Below are 20,210 nucleotides of genomic sequence, written 5' to 3'. Positions count from 1 at the left end.
CCTTTCTGCAAAAGGCACTTTTTTTATTCATTTGGGAGTGGGGTGGGGGTGGTGTCACACTCAGTAGCGCTCAGAGGTTACTCCTAACTCTGCACTTAGAAATTGTTCCTGGCAGGCTTGGGGGACAACATGGGATGCCAGGACTGGCTGGGATTGGCCACTGCAAGGCAAAAGCTCTACTGCTGTCCTATCTCTTGGGCCTCAAAAGCTACTCGTTTTTGATGGCCTTGGTTCTGAGTTGAAACAATTGCAACAAGAGAGCTGTGGGTGGTGTGAGAATGTGAGAATTTTGTTTTGTTTTGTTTTGGGACCACACCAGTGAAGCTCAGGGGTTACTCCTGGACATGTAGAAATCGCTCCTGGCTTGAGGGACCATATGGGACACAGGGGATCTAACCGCAGTCGGTCCTAGGTCAGTGCTTGCAAGGCAGAGGCCTTACTGCTAGTGCCACTGTTCCGGCCCCAGAATTTGAGAATTTTTATTATGACCATTATGATTAATGATACCAATATCTGCTCATCTCCCCTATTTACAATGTGCCACTCTCTCTTCTAACAACGTTCCATGTATTACAATTTAATACAGCTAGTATTTTTTTTTCTTTTTTTCTTTTTGTTTTTTGGGCCACACCCGGTAATGCTCAGGGGTTACTCCTGGCTATGTGCTCAGAAGTTGCTCCTGGCTTGGGGGTCCATATGGGGCACCGGGGGATCGAACCGCGGTCCGTCCAAGGCTAGCACAGGCAAGGCAGGCACCTTACCTTTAGCGCCACCACCCGGCCCCCTTACAGCTAGTATTAACACAGAATTTAACAGCTAGTATTTAACACAATTAGTTCCTACAGGACAGAGATTCCCAAATTGATTTCACCTCCTGCCTTTTTCTATTTTTTTTTTTTTTTACCTCCTGCCTTTTTCAGGAAAAAAAAAAATCACACAGCACCCCCCTCCTCAAATACCTTAAGCAAGCAAACACAAAACACCCATAATTACACCAGGAGTTATGACTGCCAGCCTGAATATTCCTGCTTCCCCCAAACTGTGATACTACCTACTCTGAGAATTATGTATTATGGCTTGAAGTGAGATGAAGAATTGACCAAAGTGTATTCCTTTGCCCCAAACTCGATTCCATTTCCTTTACTTCTGGTGTACATTTACTTTTCATTTTACCTACTTGGCCTTTATAAAGTAAACCCTGCCCGTTTAGGCGATGCTAGGTATGATGCTAGGTTAAGTGACAACCATGACCACTCGGACTTCAGGGATGAAATAAAATTGAACTGCTTAAGTTCCTTTCTCATGGGGCTGGAGCAGAGGCACAAGCTGTAGGGCCTTTGCCTTGCATGCCTTTCAATTGCTTAGTTTCAATCTTCTCCACACATGCTTCCCTGAGCATCACCAGGCGGGATACCTGAGAGCAAGAGTGAGGAAAAAGCCCTGAGCACCATGAGGCGCCCCAGCACCCAAAAAGAATACGTGTCACTGAATAAGAGGAACAAATCCTGGACACAGAGAGAAAAGGGGGGTGCAACTGAACGCTGGATGGAGCAGCTGCTGCCATCCAGAGCCTTCAAGGTAAAAATACAGAGCTCTTATTTTTGGTTTGTTTGTTTGTTTGTTTGTTTGTTTGTTTGTTTTTAGGACAGCAGAGATTCAGTCGAAGCCCCTTCTCAAAAACACCAAAAAGCGTGTGGCTGCAGGCAGAACAAAATGTAGGCGACCTTCCTCCTCAGAGTGAGAGAGGCTGAAGGGCCGTAGGTCCAGGAGATGTGTGTGTGTGTGTGTGTGTGTGTGTGTGTGTGTGTAGGTCCAGGAGATGTATGTGTGTGTGTCCAGGAGATGTGTGTGTGTGTCCAGGTCCATGAGATGTGTGTGTGTGTCCAGGTCCATGAGATGTGTGTGTGTGTGTGTGTGTGTGTGTCCAGGTCCAGGAGATGTGTGTGTGTGTCCAGGTCCAGGAGATGTGTTTGTGTGTGTGTTCAGGAGATGTGTGTGTGTGTTCAGGAGATGTGTGTGTGTGTAGGTGTGTGTGTGTGTGTGTGTAGGTCCAGGAGATGTATGTGTGTGTGTCCAGGAGATGTGTGTGTGTGTGTGTGTGTCCAGGTCCAGGAGATGTGTGTGTGTGTGTGTGTCCAGGAGATGTGTGTGTGTGTGTGTCCAGGAGATGTGTGTGTGTGTGTGTGTCCAGGAGATGTGTGTGTGTGTGTGTCCAGGAGATGTGTGTCTGTGTGTGTGTGTGTGTGTGTGTGTGTGTGTGTGTGTGTGTGTGTGTGTGTGTAACTGCTTCCCTTCAAGCTGCACGCGCGGCTCCCATAGGAGAGCGACGGAGCCGCGAGGGAGGGCGCCCTGCGCAACGCCGTCCCCTCAGAGTGTGCCTGACTCGCCTGCCAGCCTGCCTGCCTGCCAGCCTGCCTGACGTAGGCGGCGCGCGCGGGCGGAAGTCGGCGCGGGCGGGCGGACGGACGGGGGTGGAAGTCAGTGTCCGCAGGTGTGGGCGGAAGTGAGAGCGTGCGGGCGGAAGTGCGCGTGCGCGCGCGGCCGGGGAAGCCGGTTCGAAGGCGGCGGCGTCGGCGTCGCCGCGAACCCCGCCTCCGCCCCGCCCTACGTGGCGAGCGGGCGCGGACGTGACGTCACGCACACAGAGGTCACTTCCGGCCGGGGTTGGCTGAGGAGGAGCCGGCGACGCCGCCGAGGAGAAGACGGCCCCGACGAGCGAGCGTGCGAGCCAGCGAGCCACCGCGCCGGGCTGAGGTGAGTTGTGTTTTTTTGTTTTGCCCCCTCACGGCCGTATCCGTACGTTAAGGGCGACGGGCTGCATCTCGGGGCGTCTTGGGGGGGGGCCCGGGCGAGCTCACGGCTTAGGGAGCGCGTGACACGGCGAAGAAGGAGAAGGAGAAGAAGGAGGAAGGCGAATTCTGAGGAGGAGAACGGTCGTCATCGCAGGTAGGGCGCCGAGGAGCCGCGTGTGCACGGATGGATGCACCTTCCTCGCCCGCTGCTGCTGCTGCTGCTCTTCTTCCTCCTGGTTGCTGCGCTGGAACCCGACGAGCCCCAGCGACCCGCAGACAGCAGTTGCAATGAAGAAGCAATGAAGGAAGGAGGCCGGGCCCGCTGCCTGCACTGCAGGGTCGCCGACGGAGTGTAGGAATGAATGTTTTTTTTTTCTTCCCTCACGCTCACAGGCTGCACCAAAGGAAGCGCCAACCGGGCTCCCGGGTTCGGGTGTTCAAACGCATCCTGCTGTGTGCCTGTGTTTGTGTGTGTTTGTGTGTGTTTCCTTTTCCTTCCTCTGAGGTATTATTATTATTATGGAACGCCTGCCTCGCCTCAGTCTCCTCCCTGCCCACTTCGCTTCGTAGGCCGAAATTTCTGCAGCATGAAGTTGCAGAGGAGATCGGAGTCAAATTGAGGGTTTTATTTTTATTTTATGTTTGGATTTTGGGGGGTCACACCCCGCAGCGCTCAAGGGTCACGCCTAACTTGCAGAAATCGCTCCTGGCAGGCTAAAGCTAGGGGAGCCTATGGGATGCTGCCTGGATTGGAACCATCGCCCTTCTGCATGCAAGGAAAATAAATGTCCTACCTCCGTGCTCTCTCTCTCCAGGCCTTATTTATTTATTTGTTTGTTTTTGTCAGCCACATACCCACCTACCCACCCACCGTGGGGGCCTGTATTCCCAGAAGACTCCTAATGTGGGTGCTGAGGGCCTACCAGCAGAGCAGAGTTGTGTGTGTGTTGAAGGGTCTGCCCCTCCCGCCTGCTTACTCTTCCTTCCCTGTTCCCTCCCCTTTTCCTGAAGGAGCCGCTGACACATGGCTGCTGGCTGCTAGGAACAAATACATTTGTGCAAGGATGGTGACTTCAGGGATGATGAATCAGACCCCAACAAGCGTCCTCCCCTCACTGTGCTAGAGATTTTCCGAATTCCCCTCTTCACCCTCTCCACCCTTTCTTTCTTCCTGGGAAAGAAATAAACACAAGACAGGTTTTCTGAAGCAGAATCATCACTAGTGTCTCCCTAGAGTGACTGTCCAAACTAGGTGCTTACTTCTGTATCCCAGGGTGTTGGGGTGGGTGAGGGAGGTACTTGTCCTCCTCCCATCTCACATAATGGAGTGAAAGAAATCAAGCTTTCTCCTTGAGTGGTAGGAAATCCGTCAGACTGATCCCCCTCCCCCTCTGAAACTGGTACATCTGGGTGGATACAGGCATGTATATAGAGGCATCTGGGCTTGTCTAGTGATGGGATACAAACTGTCAGACTTGTTTCTGCTGCCTTTTCAAAGCTTGCCTCACTGTCCTCTCTTCCCTTTTCACATTTTAAGTGCTGGTCAGGAGGAAGAAGACAAATATTATTAAAGACGGTGTTTACACTTTGTGGCTTAGTCAGGTGAAAGATAATTGCAGCCTTTGAAGCAGATGACCTGAGGACCATCATTTGGTGACTTGGGGATTAGCAGTTTTGAAGTGACATGTGTGAAAGAATTATATAAGGGGTGAAGACAACAAAAGGGAAGTTTGGGAGAAGGCTGTGCAAGAAATCTCTGGAGGACAAACAAATCGCACCTTAACAAATTGCTCTCATTAATGTGGCTTTTCTCTCACAGGAGGGTGAAAATGAAAGCAGGCTGTAGCATCGTGGAAAAGCCAGAAGGAGGTGGAGGTGAGCCCCAATTGATCCTTTATGGTGTGCCCAGGACACCCCTCCAAAGTGCCTTTCTCCTTACTTGGACTCTGTACACAAATGCCAGGCCACGCCTGACACCTCTTGACCGGGTGGATACTGTTTGGGCATTTGAGGGCTCGTTTCCTGTATATATTTAACCTGTCACCACACCCTCATCCAAGGCGTCAGCTTTCCTGCTAGGACAGGAAAGCTAGGACAGCTTCAGCCTTGGGCATCAGGGCTTTCCAGCTGTTTTCCTTGAACTTTTTTGTCCGTCCCCCCCAAGCAGATGTGTGACTTAGGAACAAGGAAAGGGATAAAAGAGGCAGTCAGCCAAGTATTGCTTGCCCCTATGTGGTAAGACCTGACTGAAAGGGTGTTAGTGGTGGCATGTTTACACAGCACTCTAGAGATCCCAAGCCTTGGAATGTGAAGTCAAAATCCTGGTAAGTATGAGCCTCACCTCTCACTATCTTGCTCTTTCCTTCTTTGTGCTAAGGGTATCAGTTCCCTGACTGGGCCTATAAAACTGAGTCGTCCCCAGGCTCCCGGCAGATTCAGCTGTGGCACTTCATCCTGGAGTTGCTGCAGAAGGAAGAGTTCCGCCATGTCATCGCCTGGCAGCAGGGAGAGTATGGGGAGTTCGTCATCAAGGACCCAGACGAGGTGGCCCGCCTCTGGGGCCGCAGGAAGTGCAAACCACAGATGAATTATGACAAGCTGAGCCGGGCCCTCAGGTGAGGGAAGGATTCCCAGATCTGTGGTGTTAATCTAGTTTAGAAGGAGACTAAGCAGTTTGGTAAATGTCAGGTTTTTTTTTTTTTTTTTTTTTTTTACGGTATCAGATGATTAGAGACTATACTAGCTCTATGAATAATGTGTAGCTTGAAAGTGGGTGGAGAAGAGCTGTTGAATCTGAGTAGAGCAAGCCTCGAGGAGAAAAGGCATATCTTTGGTTATATGTAGGAGGGAATTCCAACGAGGCTGGCACTGGATCCTGACAGACAGCCGATTCTGCTCGGTGGTGGGCGGGAGTGTATGGTGAAACAAGGATTGGAGCTCGTTCTTTAATCCAGAGGATTAGTTCAGACTTCCCTGTTGGAAATAATATTAGACTTGATCCTATTTCAGCACTTCTGGAAGAAACTAGAAAGTGTGAGGCAGGCATGGGAGATGGGTGTTCTGGGTAGAGTTAACCGTGTCTCTGGGCTCTCGGTGGTCAGTCCATACAAGACTCCAAAATGACAACATTTGATCTCTCAAAATCTCCAGGTTCTCTTCTTCATCAGTCATTTTACTTCATAATCCTTTAACTCTTTAAAGAGCTAAAAGGTAATTTAAAAGACTATGCTGCTGACTAGATTTAGGACTGAACATTTATTTCAAGTTGGGTGGAAGTACCCCTTCTTTGATTCATAGTGACCCGAATAGAAAAGCCATGAGGCAGCTTTTCTGGGGCCTTTCATATCCCTCTGAGCATGACGCAGGATAAACTGACTGCTTTCTTCCAGATCAGGATGTACCCTGGCTTAACATGCCACCATCAGACAGTTCTCCAGAAACTTGTCTACCTCCACCTCGGGAAAGCAGAGAGAACCACCATTTAGTCATTCCACCAGACTTTGTGGAACAGGGAGGAAACAGTAATAGATAATTGAAAATGTGGAGCCGTGGAAAAGAGTAAATGGTGCTAGGATAGGTGGTAAGGAGCAGAGGATGAGACTTTGTGAGGTTAAAGCCAAAGGTAAAAATTTGTTTGGAAGTTATGGATGGGAAAGTTAGGCCCCCACCCCCCTTCCCCTGCCCTAACTTCAGGGCAAGGTTGCTAAAGAATGAGACTAGGGACTTTTATAAATGTAGTCTTACAGCAGTGTTTACCTGATTAGGCACTTCACACCCCTACACAATTGGAGGGTGCCTTCTTCTAATTGTTGCTTAACAAAGATAGATTGGGTGCAGTGACTCTCCCAGCCTTTCATAAAGGGACTATAGGTCAAGTAAGTTTGAGAACCTCAGACTTAAAGCAAGTAGTGTTGCTTTTAGTGATTAACTCAAACACTGACCATATCTAGAAAGTAATGTGACCTGCATTCCTGTTTTTATAGATACTATTACAACAAGAGAATTCTTCATAAAACAAAAGGAAAAAGATTCACTTATAAATTTAATTTCAACAAGCTGGTGATGCCCAACTACCCATTCATCAACATTCGGTCAAGTGGTAAGATACAGACTTTACTCAGTGGGGAACACTTTTGATTGAGAAAATGGAAGGAGAGCTGCTTTTGCTCCTCAGCACTGATCCTGTGTCTTCCCCACCCAGCAGGAGTGGCTCCTCATTGTAGGGATCAGGCCCCAAGTACCGTGAGGTGTGTCCCTCAAAAAAGAATTTTTAGGGCTAGAGCAATGGCCGGTAGGGTGTTTTGCCTCCCATGGTGCCAACCCAAGTTCAATCCCTGGCATCCCATATGGTCCCGAGCCTGCCAGGAGTGATTTCTGAGCGCAGAGCCAAATTTCTGAGTGCTGCTGGATGTGGCCCAAACCCTTCCCCCCAAAAAAGGATTTTTTTACACTCCAAGCTTGAAATCCAATTGCCTTAATGTCTGGAAGACTTTCCCAGCTCTGTCATCCAGGAAATGATAGGCTCTGTACTGTTGAGAGGTTTGTTCCATCTGTCTGGTTTCCTTTTGCTTGTTACTGTATTCTTCCTATTCTCTGTAGAATTGCTTATATTTACATTAAGCTTTAAATTCAAGACTTAAGGGTTTCAATGCCCTGCCCAGTCTTTTTCACAGAAGCTAACCTTTTTCTACAAACACTTCCGATTTTCTATGAAACTATAAGCTCTCTCTTATCAAGTGAATGTCATCAAAACCACAGCATCCTCGATCACAGAAGGGGAGGTTTATATGTTGCAGTAAAAAAAAGTGTCTTTGATCTGCACCAGCACCTGAGAGCCAGACTGTGGGGTGACTTGCCCTTCTGTTCCCCTCCCCCAACCCCCCATACCTATCCCCTTGAGGTGAGTTGTGGTAGCAGCCACCCCACCCCTTGTGTATGTGCCCTGGGTAGCAGCTACTTAGCTTTCTGAAGGTCTTCAGTTCTCTTGATGCTGAAGGCAGAGTAATCTCTGATAGGGTTATTGTTGTTTGTTTTAATAATTTTTTTAATGATGCCAATTCATACTCCTGGCCCAAGAAAATAGGTTGTGTTTAAAAGTTTTTGATTAGTTAATTAGTACAGTGTCTTTGTAGTATTCTGTAGTAACACAAAGAAATTTGTGATTATGTCCTGTTGCAACTTCAGGAAATGTTGGAAGAAACCTGAAAAATTAGAGCTGGGGGTGTGGCTGAGAGAATGTAGCCTTGCTGAGATCCACTGCAGATGTGTAATTACTACACAACTAGTCTGGGCGGTTCACACTATCATTACAGTTCCATCGCTGCTCCTGGAGACACTCCCTCCTGTCCCTGGGGCATGCATTTAAAAAAAAAGTGGTATTGGAATGCATCTCTCTAATTACAACCTGTTTTCTTTCCTTGTGCCTGAGGGAGAGGCGTTAGGAAATCAAACCTGTTCTAACCCCTGGAATCTCATTTCCTCTAGCTTTTACTCTTGCCCCTCCCCTCCCTGTGTACCTAGAGGAAATGGGTCTCTAATTTTTTTTTTCTTTTGGTGTTTGGTTTTTGGGCCACACCTGGCTATGCTCGGGTTACTCCTGGCTATCTGCTCAGAAATAGCTTCTGGCAGGCACAGGGGACCATATGGGACACCGGGATTCAAACCAACCACCTTAGGTCCTAGGTCCTGGATCGACTGCTTGCAAGGCAAACACTGCTGTGCTATCTCTCCAGGCCCAGGTCTCTTAAATTTTGAAGCAGTTTTTGAAGAATGTTGCGTTTTCATACCACTACTTTAGCTTCTTTGATATCACCCTCCTGACTTTGACCCATTTTATGGAAACCCCAGAAATACAGCTATTTAGATAGCTTAGAGTGGGTTTTTTTTTTTTTTTTTTTTACTCTCTGGAGGTAAAATGGGGGGGGTTTGGATCTTTTGAAAACTGTGATCTGGAAACTTAACTGTCATGGCCTAGCATGCCTCTTTGTGCCTGAAGGCAATTAGACCAACCTTGATCCTTAACTAAGCTCCAGCTCTTGAATCACAAAATCACAAAGTAACGGGAAAGCTAGAGTGCCAAAACAACACTCAGTTGCTTATAGCAGATGCAGATAAGTCCAGAAAACAGAGTCATTAATTCTTAAGAGAACTTTTCCCCAGAGGTCAAATGTTTCGGTTTATCTTTTATGATGACAAAAGAATGCGATGCTTATTGAGCCATGTTGTATTATCTGCTTAATTAATGATCTTTTTCTTAGTGTTGTGAATTGTCTCACTGCTGACCTGGCAAACCCTCCTGGGTTCAATCCCTGGTGTCCCAGATGGTCCCCCCAGCCAGGAGCAATTTCTGATTACATAGCTAGGAGTAACCCCTGAGCATCACTGGTTGTGGCCCCCCAAAAAAAAATTCTAATTAATATGATGGCAAAGTCAAAGATTGGTCAGAGTAATTGAATATAGTTATTTGTTGAGTAAGTTTTTCAGCAATTAATTTCTGAGATATTGAGATGTTTTGTTCTTGGTTAATAGGCTGTGCATTTCTTCTTAGTATTGGGGAGAATTCATTCATTTCAACAGATAATGTATTAAGCCATGAAAACATCCCTCAAAATAATCGGGGAGCACTTCTGACCCTTCAGGAATGTCACAGTTTATCAGGAGAGCTTAGATGGTGAGGTTCAGTGCAATTTAATCAAGGTGGTGTATGATAAGTGAGTCCCTTAAGTCCTGCTCTGCAGCCTGAGGGCCAGAGAGATCCTTGTCAGAGATGGTAGTTGATAGTTGGGTTAGATTAATCTTCTTTAGACACTCTGGACTTCTGTGGCAAACAAATAATGTAGAGGTTTATGAAGGAGAAAGTAATCTCTTCCCCTCCTAGCAGTGCTCATTTTTAAGTTTAATGTAGAATACTTTCATATTGCTAATTACTTTTATACATAGTATTTTATCTTTCATCATTGAAAGTATCATGAAAGGGGCCAGAGCAATAGCACAGCAGGTAGGGTGTTTGTCATGCACGATGGACCTGGGCTCGATGCCTGGCATCTCACCTGGTCCCCTGAGCCTGCCAGGAGTGAATGTTCTGAGTGCAGAGCCAGTAGTAACCCCTGAGTGCCGCCCAGTGAGGCCCCAAAACCTAAACAAATAAATGTTTTAAAAAAAGAAGAGATCATGAAAGATACATGATTAATTATGTCTTAGAGTCATACTTGCCTAAGAAATATTGGAAATATATAGAGTGTACTGTGGTAGAGCTCTTTAGTAAAGTAGCCAGATTCTAGGTGGATAAGAGCCTGCCCAGTTTGCCTTCCCACTCCACCCTCCTTTTGGAATCTACCTTTTGGGAAATGTGAAACCTGTAGAAAGATAGAGTGAACTCCCACATATCCTATCTAGCAAGCATTAGCATTATTGCACATTTACTTGATCTTTCTATTTATAAACCATTTGTAATCTTTCTTAATCATTTGAGATTAACTTGGCAGACATCATGAGATTGTACACGTCAGCGTATGACTGGAGTACAAGGACCTTCTCCATGACCACTACAACACTCCACACCCAGGAAGTGTTACTTGGTGCTCAGGCTGTTACTTACCTAAGATAGGATCCATACTGCTTCAGTTTCTTGTTAATGAGCACTGTCCTTCGTCGCACAACTTAAAAGTAGTAGAAGTAAAATAGGACTTGAACCTAAAGAAAGCCCTTATTCTATTTGACTGCCAGTGGAGGGCAGTGAAAAACCCATCAGTTATCGTTATAGCATAGCAGCTTCCAGAACTAAGATTCAAACCCATATTTCCAACTCTATTTCCAGTGAATGGTGATGCCATGAGTGTTTTTCTTTTAAAGCATTGTTACTCAAATTAGAGGGGTTGTGAGTTTGTTTGGTTGATTGGTTGGTTGCTTTTTGTTTGTTTGTTTTTGTCACACCTGGAGGTGCTCTCCTGGTTCTGTCCTGATGAATCACTCCTAGTAGTCTCAGGAGATCATAAATGGTGAAGGAATTTGGACCTAGGTCAGCTACATGCAAGGCAAATGCCCTACCAGTTGTATTGTTGCTCAGTTCCTTCAAACATTTTTTATAAGCAGAAACTAATTTTTTCTAACACACCACAGGTTTGCTCTTTCAATAAATATGGAACCTAAATTAAGGCTGCTTAAGTTATAACCAGTGACAAAGGACACAGAATGCTGCCTCACTGGCATGATGTTAGGTTTTGCTTTTATTTACTCCCTGTAAGTGCTAGGTAATTTGAAATATGCTATGTGCTATGTGTTTTTTGTTTTGTTTACTTTTGTCTTTTGTTTCTGGGCCACATCTGGTGATCCCCAAGTGTTACTCCTGGCTCTGCACTCAAAATTCACTACTGAATGTGCTCAGGGGCCCATAAGGGATTCCAGGGCCCAAACCCAGGTCAGTCGCATGCATGGTAAACATCTTCCCTGCTGTATTATCTCTTTAGCCCTTCTGTTTGATTTTCCCTTGATTTACTATGTACTATCCCAGCTGTCTAAGAATTTATATACTCCAGGGCCGGAGCGGTGGCTTAGGCGGGTAGGGTGTTTGCCTTGCAAGCGATAACCTACGGTGGACCAAGGTTCGATCCCCTGATGTCCCATATGATCCCCCAAGCCAGTAGTAAACCCTGAGCGTCACCTCGGGTGTGGCCCAAAAAACCATAAAAAAAACAAGAAGAATTTATATACTCCAAAAATTTTTTTCCACTCCCAAATTATTGCTTAATTCCAACATTCTGAGCACACAAAAGTGATTTTGTTGGGTTTCCTTTATTTTTTCCTTTTGAATAAACGCGGTCTCAGTACAAAGTCACAATCCAAAACAATCATAAAATAGATTCTTGAGGCCAGAGAGATAGCACAGCGGTATGGCGTTTGCCTTGCATACAGCTAATTGAGGACGAATGGTGGTTCAAATCTCGGCATCCCAAATGGCCCCTCCTGTGCCTGCTAGGAGCGATTTCTGAGCACAGAGCCAGGAGTATCCTGAGTGCCACCAGGTGTGACCTAAAAACCAAAAAGTAGATTCTTAGCCACTGCTTCTAGGCTGATAGTTAGGGTTTTGACTTGTGGCCTTCAACTTAACTCAATTATACCTCAATGTATAAGGGTCACATATAGGGAAAAATTAGGTTTTTCCCAATTGAGGCTTTAGAAAAAGTATGTGTTCTGTAGAAGAGTTTTCTGTGGACATCCTTGTGGGGTGTGGCCCAGACATGGTGGTGCCACCTGTACTGTATCAGAGCTGAGGTGTCTGCCTGCTGGCGGGACAGGTTTTTGCCCATTGGTGTTTGGTTCAGGGAAGCCATCTCCAATGATGTTAGGGTGGTTAGGGATCTTTTTTTTGGGGGGGGGTCCACACCCGCCAAAGCTCAGGGGTTACTCCTGGCTCTTTGCTCAGAAATCGCTCTCGGCAGGCTCGAGGGACTATATTGGATGCCGGGATTTGAACCACCGACCTTCTTTCTACATGCAAGGCAAACGCATTACCTCCATGCCATCTCTCCGGCTCCTGGTTAGGGATCTTAACTGAGATTGCATAAGTGAAACTTGTGCTTTAGGTCTCTGAGCTATCTCTGTGGTGGCCCTAATGATAATAGTTCTTCACTATGTCAGGCCCTATATACCTTTTCCATGTTCTTCAATCATGGGTTCTTTCATCTATTCTGCTTTTTCCTCCTCCTTTATCTCAGTCTGGGGTACATAAAGAGCCCTCATCAATTAGAAGCCACTAACAACTTTCAAGAACCCTCAGGACCCTGAGGCCTCTTGTGGAATATCTTTGCTGTAAAAAGGACCTTTGGGGAAAGTGGTATTGACAGTTCAGTTAGTCCTGGGCACATTTATCCTGAGAGCTTTTTAGATGTTAGCAAGTAACCTGGGGAGGGTCTTGATTTGCCTTCCAGTCTTCCCAGGTCTTTGAGAAAGGTTGAAAACAGGATGGGAATAATCACCATTGTAAGAAGTGTTAGGTACTAACTATGGGGACTCCCTGGAGAGAACCTGCTTTGAATGGGAAGGACCTGGGTTTAGTCCCCAGCTCCACCCCCCAAAACTTTTTGTTTTAGGACTATAGATACAGACATAGGTAAAGACAGTTGAGTCTCTAAATTAGTGATTGTGTAACAGCATTGGTAAAAATCATACCATACCCTAAGAAAATTCTTTAACCAACCAAAAGTGTATCCACTCCCACTCCTTAACCAAGATGTCCTCCCCACTCCCATCCCTATTTCCAATGTTAAAATATTGAGGGGGTCACACACCACAGGTAAGGTTATGCAAGGGTGAAATAACCTCCCACGTGCAAGCCCTACCAGAAAGCGAAATCCCTGAGCCTCCATATGGTCCTTTTTTGTTCTAAAAATAGTTTTTATGGGACCAAAGAGGCAGTACAGGCATGCTGCTAACCCTGATTCAAATCCCCCTCGCACCCCAACCCAATACCATATATATCACTCTCCCACCCCAGGTACCACCAGGAACAACCTCTCCTTGCTACTGGGATTGGCCCAAACACTCCACCCCAAACAGATTTTTTTTTTCGGACCACACCCGTTTGATGCTCAGGGGTTACTCCTGGCTAAGTGCTCAGAAATTGCCCCTGGCTTGGGGGGGATCATATGGGATGCTGGGGGATCGAACCGCGGTCGCGATCTTTCCTTGGCTAGCGCCACCTCGCCGGCCCCCGTCAAACAGATTTTTAATAAATGTTTTAATTGCCATGAGAAACAGAAAGTTTTTCATGATTGAGTTTCAGTCACAGTGTTTAACACCCGACCTTCACCAGCAAACATTTTCAGGCACCAGTAGTTCCTTGTTTCCCTCCTGCCCTCCCCCCAATCTGTCTCAATGGCAGACATTTTTCTTCTCTCTTTCTCTCCGGCCCTACCACCACCCCCCTCTCTTTCTCTCCTCTCTCATATACTGGTTTGTAATATTGTTACTGAAGAGTTATTGCTTTACCTTCTGTTCTTGTCCAGAAGGATCATTTTCAACTATCGTTATCATAGTGGTCTCTTCTCTGCCTTAACTGTACTTCCCCACTATTTGTAGCAAGCTTCCTACTATGGACCATTAATTCTGGCCCTTAGCTCTATTATTTTAGATACCATGCTATCTTTTTAGGAAGGGCTGTCACAACTGGCAGCACTCAGGTTACTCCTGGCTCTTTGCCATATAGGACCATATAGGATGCTGGGGATTGAACCCGAGACAGTCATGTGCAAAGCAAACACCCTACCTCAGCCCTGATGTTATCTTATTTTTAATACCCCATAGATGAGTGCAATCATTCTGTATCTATCCTCCCTCTGACTCATTTCACTCTACATAATATACTCCATATCTATCCACGTATAAACTTCATGACTTCATTTTTCCTAACAGCTGCGTAGAGTATTCCATTGTGTGCCACGGTTTTCTTTATCCACTCATCTGTTCTTGGGCACTTGGGTTATTTCCAGATTCTGGCTATTGTGAATAGTGCTGCAGTGAACATAGGAGGCAAACAGATAAGATCTTACTCATTTCCAAATATGTGCAGGTGAGGTCTACAGAGTTCTTGGCCTTTGGATTCATTGCTTCCCAGGGTGGCACTTCATGTTTTGTTTTTGGTTTAGTTTGCTTGCTTTATAGATTTGGCCAGAATTAGAAAAAATGACAGATTCTGCAAAATTATGTAATGTAATTGGTAGTGTCTCTGTACCTGATAGAGGTTTAGAGGTAAAGGCCCTTGTGCCTTATTCATGGAACTAATATTTATCGAACACCTATTAATTGCCCAAACTTCCTCAAACTGTTGTGCTTTATTAGACCTGGCTCTTGTGGGATTTATGTTTGAGCATACTGATTAGCAAGTGATAGTTTCAGTTTGGAGTTCTGGAGGAGATATCAGAGACTGAGGGAGTTGGGAGGGTCAGAATGTTGCTTTTCCTGTTGCTTCTAGGTCTCTTGCTCCTGTTTGGTGTCAATGCTACTGGTGAATGAGTCATCTCTCATGTGGCCTTTTGTCCTTCCCTTCCTCGCAGGTGTGGTTCCCCAGAGTGCGCCACCAGTACCAACGGCCTCTTCCCGCTTCCATTTCCCCCCCTTGGACACCCACTCCCCCACCGGGGATGTACAGTTGGGCCACTTCTCTGCGGGCCCCTTGAGTGCCTCTGGACAGGAACCGACTAACAGTGGGGAGAGAAAAGGGGAGCTCCCGGAGCTGGAGGATGGCTCAGCTGCTGACTGGCGCCGCAGCATGGAGCTCATGTCCTCCCGGGGTGCTGTCGCTGGAGGAGGGATCGGTCCCCAGAAGCGCAAGCCTGAAACCATGCTTCCCCTGTTCAGTAGGCCTGGCATGTACCCTGACCCCCATAGTCCCTTTGCCGTGTCTCCGGTCCCTGGCCGAGGAGGGGTCCTCAATGTCCCGCTCTCACCAGCCCTCTCCCTGACTCCTATCTTCTCCTATAGCCCATCCCCAGGCCTTAGTCCTTTCACCAACAGCAGTTGCTTCTCCTTCAACCCGGAGGAAATGAAACACTACCTGCATTCTCAAGCCTGCTCCGTGTTCAACTATCACCTGAGTCCCCGGACTTTTCCCCGTTATCCAGGACTCATGGTCCCCCCTCTGCAGTGCCAAATGCATCCTGAGGAATCATCCCAGTTCTCCATCAAGCTGCAGCCCCCACCTGTGGGACGGAAGCACCGTGAGAGGGTAGAGAGCAGTGAGGAAGCCGCCGCCCCTCCAGTGGCTCCTGTACCCCCAAGAATTAAAGTGGAGCCTGCTCCTGAGAAGGAGGTAGAGAGTCCCCGTCAGTGTGCTGGCAAGAAGGAGGGGTGCCTCCAGGACGAGGATGCTGCACCCCACAGGACCCTGGAAGAGGAGAAAGGCACCATATTTGCCCGCCCAGCTGCACCCCCCGTCTGGCCAACCATGCCCCTTAGCACCCCAAATGAAGAACCCTTGGAGGTGAACGAAGACAGTGAGGAAAGGCCTGGCAAAGAGGCCAGCCCTCCCGAGAAGAAGGAAGATGCCCTGATGCCCCCAAAGCTGCGCTTAAAGCGGCGCTGGAATGACGACCCTGAAGCCCGAGAGCTGAGCAAGAATGGCGGCCAGTTCCCGTGGAGCAGCTCAGGGACTCAGAGCCTGGCCACAGCTGCTGCGGACGCCTAGAGCCCGAGGTTTCTGGAGCTGTTGATACTATAATCCAACTCATTCATGTATTTATGTAGCGAGATTGGGGTGGGGGGTGGGGGGAGGGAATTAGGTTGGTTTGATCATTCTAGAGGCATAGACTTGTATTTTTATGTTTGGGGAGGGGCTGGGGTATCTTCTGTTGTAAATTAGATGGGACATGAACACATTTCCTTTCCTGGTGAGTAGGCCATGACAAGGGGGGTGAACAGAGAGGAGACGGCCTCTTCCCATGAAGGCTCCCCCCCTTCTGACAAACTCTCAGAGGGCCAGGCTCATTGGCCTGCCATCGTTCAGGTTCCAGACTTCTTTCTTTTTATTGTATTTATATTGAGAAAGCCATCAATGAATTTCTCTTGCTCTGATGAATTTCTCTGGCTCAGACAGAGACCTCAAAAGGGGAAAGGGCGTGCTTGGTGGGCTAAGCGGTGAGAGACCGTGAATACTAAACCTAAAATGTTTCTTGATATTATTCATCTCATTCTGGCTGGGGTAGGGGAGGTTCAAATGTTCTTCCTTTCCTTTTTTTCCCCCCTTTATTGTTGTTTGTCTTTTTCCTCCCCTTCCCCATTTCCTTTTTGAAAACCCCTGGTTTCAGGAGGCTGCCAGGGAGGGTGGATTGGGTTGGTGCAGGGGCTGCCTGTGACCAAGACCGGGAAGCCCCACTAAGAATTTCTGGGACTTTTCACTGATTAAGAAGCCATGAGGAATTGTAAATTCTTGTTCAGGGAAGAAAGAAAAGGGCAGAAGGAAGTTAGTAACCCAATGCCTTTAAGAACAAAACAGACTAAAATATGATGTTCATTTTTCCTTTTCATTGTGGTTTGGGAAGCCAAACCAAAGTGGGGCTGTGATCCATGTTGGCTAAGAGGGCAGCCGGAGAGCTGCCAGAGAGCTGTCTCTGCTCTGGGCCCAGCTCTGTCCACTGTTCTGAAGTCAAGTCTTAACAACAAACACTTTAACTTGATACGGGTCTGTCATCAACCACCTGGAATGCGGGCAACTTTTCCCTTACTCCAGGACTGTAGAAACCTGGGTCCATATTTGAAGGTGGCACATAGCCATCACTCTCAGTATTGGGATGAGTAGCTGGAATGATGGGCAGATGATAGCTGGAAAGTGGAAGGTAGCTGAGGGTACAAGGTGTTGTTAATTATGACTGAAGGGAGAGGCAGACTGAAGGCAATCAGGTGCCCATCTTGTAGGAAGGAAAGAATGTCGTGTCATGGAGTTGCCAGCATCCCTGTGCCCATTTCTTTGTTGTATTCCCATTACCATGACCCACCAGATTACAGCATGTAAGGAGCTGTTTGGTTGCAAAATATTTCCCTCAGTCTCAGAACAGCAGGAAATTATTGGTCTACATGAAGCAAAAGTGGCCTGACAGTAGAAAGAAGCTGCTGTGTGTGTCCATGTCTTCATGTGTGTATGTGTAACTGTGGGTAGTGCATGGAAGTACCTAACTTTGAGGCTCAGAAAGAAGCCAGCATCAGGGTGGTTCTGGTTCGGATCTTGCTAGCATCAGGGAAAGAAGGGAATTCTGAATCTGGTTGGGGCAGGGATACCATATAGGAGCAATTCCCGCCTCCACCTTAGCTTTGGTGAACTTTGCATCCAGAGAAGAAGGGGGGTGTTGGGTTTTTTTACCCCTGGGGTGTAGGGGAGGGCAGTGATGAAGTGCATGCATGAGAGAAGGACTCAGGGAAGGTAAGAGCAAGTGGGTGAGTTATTAGATGCCCTGTTTGTCACATTGGGACAATTGTCCTCCCCTTCATTTTTATTCAGATGCCAGAGTGATTGGTCTTTCTCTGAGGACAGGATTGAGAAGAGCCCTCACAACTCTCAGGCCTTGGCTGTGTTAATTGGTTGTGTTTTTGTCGGTTTCTTTTCTCTAGCACCTCAACTTACCTCGAATCAGAATGCAAGCCCGGGCAGGTGGATGAGAGAATCTCTGCTTGGCATTGCCTGTTCTAACCAGGGAAGCTGGCTGGCCAGCTCCCCTCTGTCCACTGGGGGTGGGGTGGGGTGGCTGGTATGTGTCAGTATGAACTCAGGAATAGAAATAAGAGGCCTTTAAAATGAAAGGGAGCAAAATTAATGATGCAAACCTGTAACCCCCTAGAACCCAAGTGCCAGAATTCATTCCTAGATGCTGCTTCTGTCTGAACAAAATGTCACTGCTTTTACACTTGAAGAAAATACTCAAAAGCTATTGAACTCTAGAAAACAATGTTTTGGTCTTTTAAGTTAAAGGGGTTGGAGAAAAAACACAATTTGTTTAGCTGTTCTATTTGATTGCCATTCCACCAGTATAAGTTGTTGATTGATTTGCACTAACCCCCAGGGCTAGAGTTTAGGGGCAATCCTTCACTTGGGATGTGGGCTTGGGCTACAGATGCCATTTTTGGGGGGTGTCAGAGGTAGCTCCCACCCCCATTCCCAGCCCACTTACGACAGTACTAATCACCTGCCTAGGACAAAACCAGACCTTCTGTGAATGTCTCAATACTCTCCAACAGCAGGTGGGGAAAGGGAGGTGAAACTAGATTTATTCTCTTCCCTGGTTTTTTGGTTTTTTTTTTTTTCTTTTCATATTTTACTATGCCAAATGTATAAAACTTTGTAGACTTAAATCTTAAAAGATTCATTAGCTAAGAACTCATTCATCATAGTGTGCTTCTTTATTGAAAAGTTGTGGGAAAAGCCTTTTAGGGATTCCAGCCTTACTGAGTCTTGTTTTAATAGAATTGCTAGAAATGAAGTATAAACAATTCATTAAGCCCCTTCACCCAATTTTTAAGCCGAACTGCATTAACCCAGTACAGGGAGTCTTTGTTCCCTCCATGGGCCAAGAAACTTTCTAAAGCATTAAGTATACATACCCCAAGCAGCTAGTCAGTGACTGACTGTTCCTTGTATTTTTATTTATTCCATAATTATGTGTGCCCTTTGTTACATCAGTGGTAACAAAACGTAACATTAATTTTGTTTAAAAAATGAATTTTAAGCAAATCTTTCAAGAGTTTCCTTTTTTTTTTTTATCACTGGGGGGTGGGATAAAGTCCCCAGGTTAATTCATCTTGAAATATATAGGTATTTTTTGAGTTTTAAAATTGTGAGGCAGGGATTTGTGATGACTTGTATGAAAGACGACTTTGCTAGTTATTTGCTTGAGCAGAATAAAGTGTGTATATGTACATAAAATGTAAGTACTCTGAACTCCATTGTGCAGTGCCTTTTAGATGTTCCGCTTTCTATAAAGTCTTCAATTTTTGCATATATATTATATATATGATGTAATGTTATAGAAATATATGTATAATATACATATTTTTTCCAGGGGTATCTGATAGCTCTGTATTTTGTTATGGAAGTTGAAAGAAAAAAGTATTTTACCTCAGAAATTAAAATTAAATAAAAAAACCTTTTAAGTAATGTGCAAGTGTTGGTGCTGCTGTGACTACTGACGTGGGTTTGGTGTGCTGGAGACTGGCATTCCTTAAAAGACTCTGGATGCAGCTAGATAAAGTAGCCAAAGACACAAATGAGTAGGGAAAATTGCCCCTCCATATTGGAGGATTCTTCAAGAGCACAGAAAGCCTTAATTGACCACATTTTCTTTGGTTCTATTTAGAGAAAGATCCAGAATCTTGGATGAGGAGTGATTGTCAAGGACAGAAGAGTGGCTGTGAATGGGTCGAGTTTTCTTTGGGAGTTGGTGGTGGTGAAAGTAGTCCAGTATTAGTGGTGATAGTTGTGTGTGTTTTTGTTTTGTTTTTTTTGGGTCACACCCGGTGGCATTCAGGGGTTACTCCTGGCTCTGCGCTCAGAAATAGCTCCTGGCAGGCTTGGGGAACCATATGGGATGCCAGGAATCAAATGGGTTCTAATGATGTGTTGGCCACGTGCAGGGTAAATGCCCTATCACTGTGCTATTGTTCTGACCTTTAAGTATGATTTAAAAAAAAAATGATGAATTTCTCAAAGGGTGGATTTTTTTTATAGTATGTGTATCAGTAAATATATTGGTGTTTGTTTTTAAGGAATGTCAAGTTAGTAGTAGGAAAACCTGCTATTTCCCAGTAGAAAACAAGAATCCAAAGCTGAAACAGTTCACTGGACTAAAAGCACCTACAGTTCGAACATAAGGCCATGAGTTTGATGTCTGGTGCCACCTATATGTGCTAAGCTGTGTGGGTCCTCTGTGCCACTGCAGT

General features: G+C 46.2%; 1 protein-coding gene across 2 annotated transcripts; it reads left to right on the top strand.

The window, feature by feature from the left end:
* Positions 1-2,690: 2,690 nt before the first annotated feature.
* Positions 2,691-16,024, top strand: LOC126020473 (ETS translocation variant 3). Of its 2 annotated transcripts, XM_049781955.1 has the most exons (5): positions 2,691-2,754; positions 4,612-4,667; positions 5,170-5,407; positions 6,776-6,891; positions 14,843-16,024. In XM_049781955.1, exons 2-5 carry the CDS (start codon positions 4,622-4,624, stop codon positions 15,970-15,972), a joined length of 1,530 nt encoding a protein of 509 aa, XP_049637912.1. In that variant the 5' UTR covers positions 2,691-2,754; positions 4,612-4,621; the 3' UTR covers positions 15,973-16,024. The 2 variants fall into 2 exon arrangements, with proteins under 2 accessions (XP_049637912.1, XP_049637911.1); XM_049781954.1 differs by lacking the exon at positions 2,691-2,754 and having other exon boundaries at positions 4,506-4,667.
* Positions 16,025-20,210: the final 4,186 nt, after the last annotated feature.

The sequence above is a fragment of the Suncus etruscus genome, chromosome 10, assembly GCF_024139225.1.
Source record: "Suncus etruscus isolate mSunEtr1 chromosome 10, mSunEtr1.pri.cur, whole genome shotgun sequence".
Classification (NCBI taxonomy): Eukaryota; Metazoa; Chordata; class Mammalia; order Eulipotyphla; family Soricidae; genus Suncus; species Suncus etruscus.
The sequence above is the reverse complement of the archived record's forward strand: the minus strand, read 5'-3'. Positions and strand labels throughout refer to the sequence as shown.